This window comes from Podarcis erhardii (genome assembly GCF_964252035.2).
Source record: "Podarcis erhardii genome assembly, chromosome: 4".
NCBI classification, from domain to species: domain Eukaryota; kingdom Metazoa; phylum Chordata; class Lepidosauria; order Squamata; family Lacertidae; genus Podarcis; species Podarcis erhardii.
Window position 1 is genome coordinate 35,688,843 of NC_138508.1, and position 13,199 is coordinate 35,702,041.

Genomic DNA, 13,199 nt, shown 5'->3' on the forward strand with positions numbered 1-13,199 from the left:
GAGTGATTTCTTGAGTGATATCCTGAGTACCACTTAGGTGGGTCATTAGGTGTGGATTAGTTGTTAAAGTCTACGAAATCTACGAAAGCATATATATATATATATATATATATATATATATATAATCTCCTTAAATTTTTTATTTCAAGGGCATGAGCGTTGCCAGGATTTATGTTGTAGGGGAGGGCAAAACCTCAGCTAGTTATTTTTTATTGATTTACTTGATCTGGGGGGGGGGAGCTGCCTCCCCTTGGCTACACCCATGGAGGAGGAAGAAGGAAGAAAGCAACCTTTAACTACTGCGTCCTGTTTGGGCTTTAGAACAGGAATCAAGCCGTCCCATCCTGCTCATCACAGTGCATTAGTGTCATTATGGGCTGCAGCTTAGTACTGATTGCATCTGGAAACATTTCTCCGGAGCTTTAGGAATGTATTCTGCTTCCGTTAAATTTATCCAGTAAGTAAATAGTGTTTATTCTGAAGTCATCGCAATCTGCTGGTTGCAGGTTGTACTTGCAACAGCAGCACCTATGCCTCTGCTCTCATTTAGAACTGGAAATAAGTCCCACTGATTTCATTCACTTCTAAGTAACTGTCTTTGGATCACAGCTAGTGAATTAGCCTGAGATACAGCTTAAAGACGGCTTGGACTTGGGGCCAAACATGATGTGACAACTGAATGCATTTTTGCATCTAAAGGGCAGGTTTTAATGCAATTGCATTATGAAGGTGTGGTAGTTAGCAGAATGGGTCTGGAGAATAATTCCATTCCTTGTTGCAGTTTGCGGGGGGGGGGGGGAGGAGACTGTTCCAAAGATGGTTTTTGCTTTTGAGTGGAATCTCCCACTGGGTCCAATCCTGATCACTCCTCATAGTTGCTGCTTAACATTTTTAACAGAACGACACAACATCACAGTCAACATAATGTGTGTAGTTTGGCCCTGTCTGTAATTATTTTGAATGACTCCCACCCAAACATCCCTGTGGATATTTCGACTGAGCAGGAATCTTCAAATTTGAATTCACCTTCAATTTCAATTTAGGTAAAATTTAGTGAATGCCAACTCAATTTTATTTGGGAAAAGCTAAAAGCCCCTCCTTTTTAAATATAATCCAGGTTTCTGTGTTTGCACAGCTTGCACAACTACCATATGATTTCACAGTTTTATCCATTATTGCAGAATGCTTTCAGTTAGTGTAAAGGAAATGTAAGACTAAAAAGTAAATATGTTTTCATGGCTGCTTTATGAACTCAAAACTGGAATTTTCTGTTTGGACTGCAGCAGTGCTATTGACTTTGAAAGCGCCTGAATTAAAATGGAGTTGAGTATGTAGCCTCTTTAAGATGGAACAAGGGCTAAGCAGTCATTATTAAAGGTCAGAGAAGTAGTTAATAGCTGATTGATAACAAGGAAATGACAAACCTAGACAGCATCTTAAAAAGCAGAGACATCACCTTGCAAACAAAGGTCCGTATAGTTAAAGCTATGGTTTTCCCAGTAGTGATGTATGCAAGTGAGAGCTGGACCATAAAGAAGGCTGATCGCCAAAGAATTTATGCTTTTGAATTATGGTGCTGGAGGAGACTCTTGCGAGTCCCATGGACTGCAAGAAGATCAAACCTATCCATCCTTAAGGAAATCACCCCTGAGTGCTCACTGGAAGGACAGATCCTGAAGCTGAGACTCCAATATTTTGGCCACCTCATGAGAAGAGAAGACTCCCTGGAAAAGACCCTGATGTTGGGAAAGATGGAGGGCACAAGGAGAAGGGGACGACAGAGGACGAGATGGTTGGATGGTGTTCTTGATGCTACCAGCATGAGTTTTACCAAACTGCAGGAGGCAGTGGAAGACAGGAGTGTCTGGCATGCTCTGGTCCATGGGGTCACGAAGAGTCGGACACGACTAAACGACTAAACAACAACAACAACAACAACAACAACAAGGAAATGTGGAGCATAAGCTCCCCAATAAAGCAGGAGAGGGTACCTGCTACAACACTGTATGCCTTCATAGCAGCCCGGCCTGAAAACTGTCACTGGCATTTTCTGTGCCACAGGGATCATTGTCCTTTGGGCACTATGCATTTGGGAGCTCCTTATCAGGTTTGCATCAGGTAAATAAAGAACTCTCTGTAAGTTTCAGTCTACCTACCTGATTTAAGATAAGAATTGTGAGCTCATGGCTAGTAGTACTGGCTGTTAAATCAGAAGTGTGTTGTGGAAGCGTTTTTTATTATGATTTGAATTAACTTATGTATGTAACAGGATGTTCTACACAGTGTGCTGGCTAGCTTGGATGGATTTAATTTATCTGATCAACAGATGGCTCCTAACTATGTTTCTTTGGAAGTGTGCCCTGCAGTGTTCCACAGAGCCTATGAAGTACTGTTGTGAGTTGGCAGGTTATGTGTGTGCAGGTTAGGCTGCATGAGGCTCGAGTCCCTTCTAATTCCTGGATCCAGCAAGGGTTAACATCTAATGGACGATTCCATTGTTGAATTAGCCAGGCAAGGGCCATAGTTACCGCCTAAGTACAGTCTGTAGTCTAACAGAGGAAGATGCTCTGTGCCAGAGGGCACATGGGTGTCGTCCTCTCTCACCTGGCTGGCGCTGAGAAAGGTAAATCCAGAGTTGTGAGAGAGAGCTGGGCTAGAAGCAGGCAGAAATCAGAGAAACAGAGCCAGGCTTGAAGGCAAGGCTGTGACTATGGGAGAAGCAAGACCTTCTTGACAGGGTGTTAATGCTGTGAGCCCTTCCACCGCAGGCTCAGGTTGTATATAGGTGTAAATAAACCATATATCATAAAGACACTACAGTCTCTGCTGTCCCTTACTCCAAGAAAACCGAACCCTGGGTTAGTGCCTGGAACCGCTGCTGCTCAGAAGTTGGGGTGGCACAAAACTGTATGTTTAGGATGGCAGACTCAGCAATTTGCTTGTTAGAATGCCCATTTACTTCTTTTCAGCTAGTCTTAGGCTTTTATACAACGTTAACTGCCTATGGCATCTGGAAGGATTGCTGTATATGTTACTGTATCATGAGCTGCAACACTAGATCTACAATACCTGAAAGATTGTTTCACCCTTTATATACCCATTTCATCACTGCACTCTGCCTGTGGGGATCTGATCTTATCAGGAGGCCTTTGTACCGCACAAAGCAGGAACTGAAGCTTTGGTGTTGTAGCATCTACTCTGTGGATTTCCCGCCTGTTAAATATTAACAGGTGTCATGTCTGCTGTCTTTTCGGTTCCTACCAAAGACTTTCCTCTTCCAACAAGCCTTCTAAGCAGAGATCTTTCATTGTCTGCACCTGGAATGCAATTGATTCATAGAATCATAGAATCATAGAATCATAGAGTTGGAAGAGACCACAAGGGCCATCGAGTCCAACCCCCTGCCAAGCAGGAAACACCATCAGAGCACTCCTGACATATGGTTGTCAAGCCTCTGCTTAAAGACCTCCAAAGAAGGAGACTCCACCACACTCCTTGGCAGCAAATTCCACTGTCAAACAGCTCTTACTGTCAGGAAGTTCTTCCTAATGTTTAGGTGGAATCTTTTTTCTTGTAGTTTGGAACCATTGCTCCGTGTCCGCTTCTCTGGAGCAGCAGAAAACAACCTTTCTCCCTCCTCTATGTGACATCCTTTTATATATTTGAACATGGCTATCATATCACCCCTTAACCTCCTCTTCTCCAGGCTAAACATGCCCAGCTCCCTTAGCCGTTCTTCATAAGGCATCGTTTCCAGGCCTTTGACCATTTTGGTTGCCCTCCTCTGGACACGTTCCAGTTTGTCAGTGTCCTTCTTGAACTGTTTCAAAGTTGATTCAAAGTTGTGTTAAACATGGTTTTTCTTGTTTTGTCACTTGTTTGCTCCCCTGGGCTCCTTTGGGAGGAAGGGAGATAAAGTGAATGAATGAATGAATGGATATAACATAATGCATACTTTTTTATGCATATTTGAACTGTGTTGTGTATATTTGATAGTTGCTAAAAAGTTTCTAATGGATGCTGTGCTATATTTTGATGTTATCGCATTAATGTGTTTTTATACTCACGTACATCACCTTGAGAATAATAAATAATAAATAATAAATAATAAATAATAAATAATAAATAATAAATAATAAATAATAAATAATAAATAATAAATAATAAATAATAAATAATAAATAATAAATAATAAATAATAAATAATAAATAATAATTATTATTTATACCCCACCCATCTGGACGGCTTCCAACAAAAGATTAAAAATACATTAAAACATCACTTATTAAAAACTTCCCTAATCAGGGCTGCCTTCAGATGTCTTCTAAACATCAGATAGTTGTTAATTTCTTTGACATCTGATGTCAAAGAAATAACTAGCTATTGTAGTTGGTGACATATAAATATTTCTATAAACAGGTACAAAAATATCTGTAGTTTAACCCATGCATATACTTGAAAAACGCAACTGTACTAAATACAGAAGTATTAGGATATAACTATCCTTGAAATCTTATATTCTTACTGTTTCTGCCAAAAGTGATTGCAACCAGCTATGGCAACATTATAGTAGAATGAACACCAGTAGGAACATTGTGGCTGAATGAATTGAGATACACAGCTGGATCTGGGAGAGCTGGAGTCAAGGGTGCTGCCAGTCCAGAGGACCTGAGCCGTAAGCTTTCTGTGATGTACCCCTGATCTCCAGCCTCTTCTTTCCTTGTAAAAAAAAATAATAATACATTAATTACTGCACAACCAGGCACACAGCAATTTGCAACAGGGCACTGTATTGGTTCTGTCCGGTGGTTAGAGTGTCAAAGTGGGACCTGAGGGGAATAGAGGTTGTAGGCAATGCTAGTCCTACTCGGGGTAGGCCAATTGAAATTAATTAACATGCCTAAGGGCCATCCATTTCAATGGGTCTGCTCTGAGCAGAACTTAGTTGGATACAACCCCAGGGTTCAAATGGACACTCGTCCACAAAGCTCTCTGGGTGACCCAGAATCTCAGTCTAACCCACCTCAGAGGAGTTTTTGTGAAGATAAAATGGGGGAGAGGGACCACCATGTTTGTACACCACCTTGAGCAACTTGGAGAAAAGGTGGGCTATAAATGTAAAAATACATACATATATAAATGCAACACAATAGGAATTCTGTACACACAGTGGGACTTCGCATTCCTTTCTTCCTCCCAACCTCCTCCAAAAGTTGCCGCAAAGGTCTGGCAACTCCCTAGAGCAGATTATGAGGATGAGGAGAGGAGGGGAAAGATCCACTGTGCAAGTGGAAGTCCGCTATGTGAGCAGAACAGCAGGTTTGGACACATATATTTATGCACCTTTGTGTCCCAGCTCAGGCCTGGACCCCTAGTCCTTTAAGTACCTAGCAACACCCCTGGCTCAGTTTATATTCAGTCTCTCTCATGGACTCATTCAGTGATTTTGTCGACATGTCTGTCTTTCAGCCTCTGTTCCCTATTGGAAAAACAGCCACATATGTCACATGACTGTTGCGCTGTCAGAGAAAGATGATAAAGTATTGACTACAATAGTTGCTATGGTGTATAAGAGGCATATTGCCCTTTGATCTTTTACAAGCGTTGAATCAACAGAGCTCTTGATCTGCTGATTGTTATTTTTTAACCATACTTAGGTGCATTTTAGAATAAGATCAGACAGCTTTCACCACATTACATTAGCAATGTTATGGTGTGGCAATGTAATGGTGGTACATTTTAGACAGGGGGGGCTTATGCGGCATCCTTTTCTCCTTGCTGCGAGAGCAATAGCCTTGAGACATGGAATGCTCTTATTTCCTGCCATGCCTACAAGCATAGTAAAGGATATATATCTTCATACTATCCTTGCAAGAGCCATTTTCTTTGTTTCATGTTTACATTTTCTTTGAACAGATACACCATCTCCAGCAGAACCTCCATGCTTTTGCCAAAACAATGGAATCTGTCCAGATCGCTTATGCCTTTGTCCAGAGGAATGGATAGGTTACCACTGTGAGATAGGTCAGTAAAGTCAGTCTACTCTTTCATCAGTTAATGCAGTTTTTGCATATTGGGAGCAAATGAGCAGAAGTTACTTGGTGCTGTTTAGCAAAAGGTCTTCTCTTACCATTGAACACTTGTGTCTGATGATACCAGGCATGTTAAAAAGGGTGCATTTCTATTCCCATTTACCTGGGAATAAGCACAACTGAATTCAGTGGGACTTATTTCTGAGTAGACGTGTATAGGAATGTGTTGTCCCATTGGATTCTGTATGATTGGTGCCATATTTAACTCTGGTTATGGTTCCTTCAGCTGAAGTATTAGTAGGTACTTGAAATCTGTGAGCCTGACGTGCTCTGGTCCATGGGGTCACGAAGAGTCGGACATGACTAAATGACTAAACAACAACAACAACAATCTGTGATGTGGGTGCACGCCATATTGGTAGCTTCCACTGCATGTGTAGACACCAGTGGCCCAATTTAAACATGATGCCTACCGTGTGGAACTCCACAAGACTGGAGGGCTGTAGCACAATGGCAGAAGAAATGGTTTGCACACACGAGGTCACAGATTCAATCACTGACATCTCCAGCTAGGCCTGGAAAAGACTCCTGTCTGAAAGTCTGATGGGGCACCTGCCGATCAGTGTAGACAAGACTGAGCTAGATGAACCAGTTGCCTGACTCAATATAAAGCAACTTCCTATGTGTATTTATTTTGTTCCATACACCTCACATTACATGTGTCTGTTTTGGTTCTTTTCTTTCTTTTTACAAAGTAATAATCATAAATAAATAAGAATAAAAATGTGCACCCCACCACCGAGACCATTCCCTTGTAAGTATCCAACCTCCCAAAATTTAAACACCTCTTGCAATGGTTTGACCCCTTTCCATTTTAACAGTACAGATTCTACAAACACCTTCCATATCTCCTCAAAATCCTTCTCCTGCAAATTCCCCATCTTACTTTAACGGCACATGTTAATTTATAATTAATAGCTATATCCCACACCTTTTTATGCCATTCTTCCATTTTATATTCGGCTTGCCCCTTCCAATTCCTAGCTATAATAATTTGTGCAGCTGTCAATAAATTTGTGAACCATTTGCTTCTTGCCATTGCTAATGACAATATGATGCTTGGGAAAATTCATTTTCCAATGAGTGGGATGGTTAAACAGTGCACAGTTTAGCCTAGAATAGGAATAAATGGCCACAGTAGAAAAGCATTTCAAAATTGCATTAGAAAGCTTTTGTGCGTGTGCTACATTAGATGACCAAACTCCCATTTCCTTGTGTGTGCCTTTCTGGAAGTGATTTACTGTGAACTATCGTTAAATGAAATAATTGCAAATAAAATTGCTAATACATATCCCAGAAAATGTTATCCCTAGCAAGTGGTTTCTTTTTCCTGTAAATGAGGCAGGTGTTTGATGTAGTTTGTGGCTTTACATATAGCTATAATTACTGGTGGGGTCTTGAACTCGCATCATCTACAAATGTGGATGAAGGGACTCCTCTTTCTCACACAGGCTGTATTCTTCAAAGCACTTGCTCCAAAATAGTTCTGGAGTAGCCCCACTTGTTACAGCTAAGGAAACTGGCTTATTAATGAAAAAGTCCATATAGTCCAGGATTGTCTTACTAGCACCATGTCCCCAGCAAGGGCCTTCAAGTGCTTTTCCCTGGCTAGAATGTGCCTTAACTCTGACAAAGCCTCTTCCTTGCCTGGATACACATAGCTGGAATGCCACCTACTGTACAAACCTAAGAGTCATCTATTGGTCTCTGCCCAATTTTTGTCCCTTGTTCTGCCCACTTTTGCTTTTGACCCCACCCACCACTGGCATTTGGCCCCCAGAAGGTCACCCATGAGGGAATATGGCCCTCAGACCAAAAGGTCTCCAGTATCTCAAGGAACCTCGAGCTCTGTAGTGCTCTTTAAGAATGACATTCCTGCAAATTTGCTCCATCCCTGACAGCGGCATAGCTAGCTGCTTGGGCACGTGGGGCTGTGCATGTGCCCGATGGGTGGGGCAAATGGTCCATGGGGTGGGGCGAGCCGTCCACAGGGTGGGGCAATCTGGGCAGGGTGTGCTGTGCAGAGCTGGGGCTTGCATGGAGTCTGCTCTGCCCACTGCCTGTGGGAATGTTCAGAAAGGCAGGAGAGGATATATTGTTTATTAATATCCTTCCTAACTTGTGCTATCAAGTTCCTTTACTTCGCAGAGTTTCACATTCCCCTATTACATGCACAGCGGGTAACTGGTTGCAGGCTTGTGTAAGCCTCTCACTATTACGTTCCTGGTAAGATCCCTTATATCCCTCTTAAAAGAATAAACACGCCACAATCTTGTGTAAAGTAATATAAAAGTAGTTTACTCACATTCTGTTCTCAGTTGGATCCCAGAAGGCAGACTTAGTTACAAAGTATATACATGTGGAGCTATCCCATATGTAGCAGGAACCCCCCACCCCAATCATTCAGTTTGTACAAACTTCACACACACTCACACACTACATACACTATGCTTCTGTTATAAATTCATAGAAAATCAACCATACATCGGTTTTGCACTGTTCCACTTTTATTTTACTCCATGAAGGAAGGACTACAAAATGGGGAAGGTTTGATACAGGGCAGCCATAATCCCTTCAGCATACCAGCACATCCACAGCAGCCCTGCCCAGTTGCTATGCCAACCCTGATGATCCCAGACAGAAGACAATCAAGATCACAAAGAACTTGCATATGGGAGTGGATTCGGCATGGACTGAAACAAAGGACAATGATCAGATCTTCCCTCTGGGGGCAGGAAACTGCAAACTCCCCTTTGTCTCCTGGAAGTGACTCATGGGGAGGGGGAAAGGAGGAACCAGCCAGGTGACAGAACACTAAGGTTACCACCAGCTCCTCCCTCAACCCCTCCTTTCTGTAATGTATGCATGATGTTTCTGGGGGTGGGCTTGACCTAGAGGAGGGGAATTTCAAAAGTTTTTATAAGGTCTTGCACACCATTTTTCTGTGTCTTTCCTCTCACCTGCAAGTGAGGGGAGCACCCTGTCGCGACAGTCTTTCTTCAATAAAGACCAAGCCTACAGGCTGCTGATTTGCTTCAATTTACTCTGGTTGGTATCTTTACTTTTTGTCCAAGGGAGCCCTCGGATTTTTCCGGTAACACATACAGTGGTACCTCTAGTTGCGGACTCGATCTGTTCCAGGGTGCTGTTCGCACCCCAAAAGGTCTGTAACGAGAGTGCTGCTTCTGCGCATGCACACGCGGTGAAACCCAGAAGTATATACTTCTGGGGTTTGCTGCATTCGCAAGCCAAAAAGATGCAACATGAACCTAACGTAACACGAGGTATGACTGTATGGGGATAATGCCAGTGTCCTCTGTTGGCAGAGCATCTCTACCTAAATGCTGCTCCAACGACGGAGGAAGTCAGAGAGAGAGAGAGAGAGAGAGAGAGAGAGAGAGAGAGTGCTGCGTGCCTTGTCCTTTTTGTTACCTGGGCAGGTAAGGTAATGTCCACCTCTAGTCACATGCAAAGGAAGAATATCCCAGCCAGGAGGAAACAGGAAGCTTTCAACTGGCTGGACCAAACATTTCCCTGCATGTCCACTCTAGGAAAACAAGGAAAGTTGTACTTGACTGCTACTTACGTATCACATCCCACACTGCCTCCCCCTCAGTTGCAGGCACTGTGCCACCCGAAAATGCAGTGTGGGGTTCACATCCACCTGCTGCCTCCCCCTCAGCTGCAGGGCGCTGCAGGCACCACGGTAAATTGCTATCCAGCGTACCCCTCCCCCCAAGCTACACTAGTGATCCCTGGTCTGAAGGAGACTGCCTTGGAATTCCTTAATAGGAGGGGGCACGAAGGTCACCTGGGTCATCTATTTTGGGGGAGTGGACCTGGCCAAATTAGGACTGCTCCAAGTCCTACTTGTTCCATTTCTTCTTCAGGGGTATGGTGGCAACAAGTATCACAGGAGCAGAGCACTCCATGTTTTTAATTTTTATCTGACAAGTATAACTTTATTGTAAGAGTGAAGTTCTGAAAGGAGTCCAGGTCCAGATCTGTGTGTCCCCCCCGCCATGTTCTTGAAAATTGTTCTATATGATGAAAACACTTTTAACATGGAGATGTTTTCCCCCTGCCTTAACCTCTGTGATGCAAGTACTTACGTAGTTAACTCTTCTCAAGATATTCTAAGCTTTGAGATAATTATCATTGGTCGGTATGGATATGGCAACAACACTGCGAATAGTATGTGTATGTTCTTCCTGCGTTCCTTTCCCTCCTCTATTTCAGTAAAGTGAGTAATTAGACTTCGGGTCTCAAGCCAGCAGATAAAAGTCCCCAAGTGAATGCGGGGACATTACAGTCTATTTACCAGATACAAATGGAATATGGGATGGTCAGGTAGGCTGTCGATTAAGTCTGAACTGGATTTTTTTTAAAATGCACCATCTTTCGCACATCTTGATTAGAGTTTCACAGTAAGAAATGGGCACAATTGAAGCTTAGAGGTGGCTGGAAATTTTAAAACGCAATGCCCAGTTTTTAGCCATAATGCAAAAATGATGAAATGTTGTAAAATCAATGCCAGGGATAGGGAAATCCAGCCATCCAGATGTTTCTGAATTCCTAACACCCATCTTCCCAGAAGAGAGTCACAGGTTCTGCACTCTGCTATATGTTATATCTAGCAATATTACCTTTAAAAACTCTATCATATGGTAAACCTCCCCCCAAAACACAGCATGCTTATGTCATAATTATGTTACGATTCCTTTCAGCACTGGAAAATTAATGTATAGGATGAGAAGTACACTACAACCAACCTTAATGTTACAGGCTGTAAATATCTGTAGAATTACACAGTTGCATAGCAGATTTGAGCACAGTTTGCATGACCTCATAAATGGCAGAATAGTTGAAATAAAGAATGTCCTGAAACAGTGACGGGTTAGTTTGGGAAAAGAGAATGGAATGAGAAATCCTTCACAGAACACTACCAACCCTTTCAGTATATACATTTTTCAGACAGATAAGACGATTAACGCTCATAGGAATGTTGTGAGTACCTTACACTTAAGTCAACCCTGCATGGAATATGGTACTTTAAATATTTTCCACAATATTTACAGGTGGTGTTCCTAAAGCAACTCGGATGCACACTAGAAAAAATTGGAATACCAATTCTTGAACCTCCTAATATATTGAATTGCAATGTGAACCTACTTGGCCTCTCTGAAAAGGCCAATATGAAAATCTCATATTGATTGGAAGTACTGAGTGGCCATGGGTACTAATTTAAAAAGGACTGCCATCGTCTATTTGAAGGGGTATCCAGTCCAAGTCTGGGGTAAGATAAAGACACAAAAATGTTCTCTGTTAATGGACTGTTCAAAGTTTGAAACAGGCTTTAGCACATATTGGATAAAATCATTTTAACCTGCTATACTTAAAAATTCCCATTACTGAGGCTGCACTGCCATCTAGTGAATATTAAATAAGCAAGCTGTTTAAAAGCTAGGCTTCTCATTTTTGCTGAATTTTCTGCCAAATAATTGGGAGAAAAAAACGAGGAATAAAATTGCACAGGACTTTGTACATTAAAAAAATAATTGGGGTGCCATTGTGCCATTGCTCAAACTCAATCAATGTGTTTTTATATACATAAAAAAAATGTCTGGAAGTATTCTTAGAACTATGATATGATACATGGGATGAATGTGGGAAATGTTTGGAATGACTGATGTTGAATAATAATTACAAATTTTTAAAAGGCACTTATTTCATGAAAAACATGGATTTATTTTACATAGGAAGTAATATTACTTAACTAAAATGTAACAACTGGTCTTCAATCTACGATCTCATATTTTTTTCCTTGCAAGAACCATGTGAAGTAAGTTATATATATATTTTAATAAATATTTATTAAAGGTTTTTTTTTAATTACAGTACAAATAACGAAACAAAGTAACACATATCATAAACATATTTTCTTAACTTCTTTGGACTTCCTCACATCCCCCGCTCCTGCGTTCCTAGTTTCTAAAAATTTAATCAGCAATTTATCTCCTTAATTCCATTCTTGTTATCTAATTTTCCAATGTTGTGTCTCTAATTTTAGATATCGTTTGTTCAAACCTTAAAAATTTAAATTTAGCCTAATACTTATCCAAAATTTGTCTTTTCTTAAATTTAACTTATCTTCATACTTCACTTCATCTAGCTTAATGGTGCCAAGTTATTTATAATCTAGCATCCTTCTTAACATTCATACAATTTACAATATTTTTGTAGATAAATCTTGAATTTCTTCCAGTCTTCTTCTACTGTCTCCTCTCCCAGGTCTCGGATTCTGCCAGTCATCTCGGCCAGTTCCATATAGTCTATCAGTTGCATCTGCCATTCTTCCAGTGTGGGTAAATCTTGGGATTTCCAGTGCTTAGCAACGAGTATCCTTGCTGCTGTTGTTGCATACATAAAAAATGTTCGGTCCTTCTTTAACACCCTCTGGCCGACAATACCCAGAAGGAAGGCCTCTGGTTTCTTAGGGAAGGTATACTTAAATACCCTTTTCAGCTCATTATATATCATTTCCCAGAAAGCCTTCACTCTAGGGCAGGTCCACCAGAGGTGAAAGAACGTTCCTTTACTTTCTTTACATTTCCAACATTTGTTATCAGACAAATGGTATATTTTTGCAAGTTTGACTGGGGTCATGTACCATCTATATATCATTTTCATAACATTTTCTTTCAAAGCATTACATGCAGTGAAATTCAACCCAGTGGTCCACAACCTCTCCCAGTCCTCAAACATGATATTATATCAAATGTCCTGTGCCCACTTTATCATAGCCGATTTGACCGTTTCATCTTGTGTATTCCATTTTAACAGCAAGTTATACATTCTTGAAAGTACCTTAGTCTTAGGCTCTAACAATTCCGTTTCTAACTTCGATTTTTCCACCTGGAATCCTAACTTTTTGTCAAGTTTAAAAACTTCTTTAATCTGAGCGTAATGTAACCAATCTCGCACTTTGTCTTTCATTTTCTCCTGACTCTGCAATTTCCAGTTATCTCCATCTTTTTCTAATATTTCCCAATACTTCGGCCATTTGGCCTCCATACTGAGTCTTTTCCGGGCCTTAGCTTCCAATG

The 13,199-nt window shown here is 41.3% G+C and overlaps 1 protein-coding gene across 2 annotated transcripts; it reads left to right on the plus strand.

Moving 5' to 3' along the window:
- The first annotated feature begins 1,991 nt into the window (after positions 1-1,991).
- Positions 1,992-11,618, plus strand: LOC309340782 (uncharacterized protein). Of its 2 annotated transcripts, XM_081859863.1 has the most exons (4): positions 2,571-2,623; positions 5,918-6,025; positions 9,420-9,533; positions 11,172-11,618. In XM_081859863.1, exons 1-4 carry the CDS (start codon positions 2,584-2,586, stop codon positions 11,228-11,230), a joined length of 321 nt encoding a protein of 106 aa, XP_081715989.1. In that variant the 5' UTR covers positions 2,571-2,583; the 3' UTR covers positions 11,231-11,618. The 2 variants fall into 2 exon arrangements, 1 of the variants encoding a protein (XP_081715989.1); XR_014156078.1 differs by lacking the exons at positions 2,571-2,623; positions 11,172-11,618 and adding an exon at positions 1,992-2,118 and having other exon boundaries at positions 9,420-10,262.
- Positions 11,619-13,199: the final 1,581 nt, after the last annotated feature.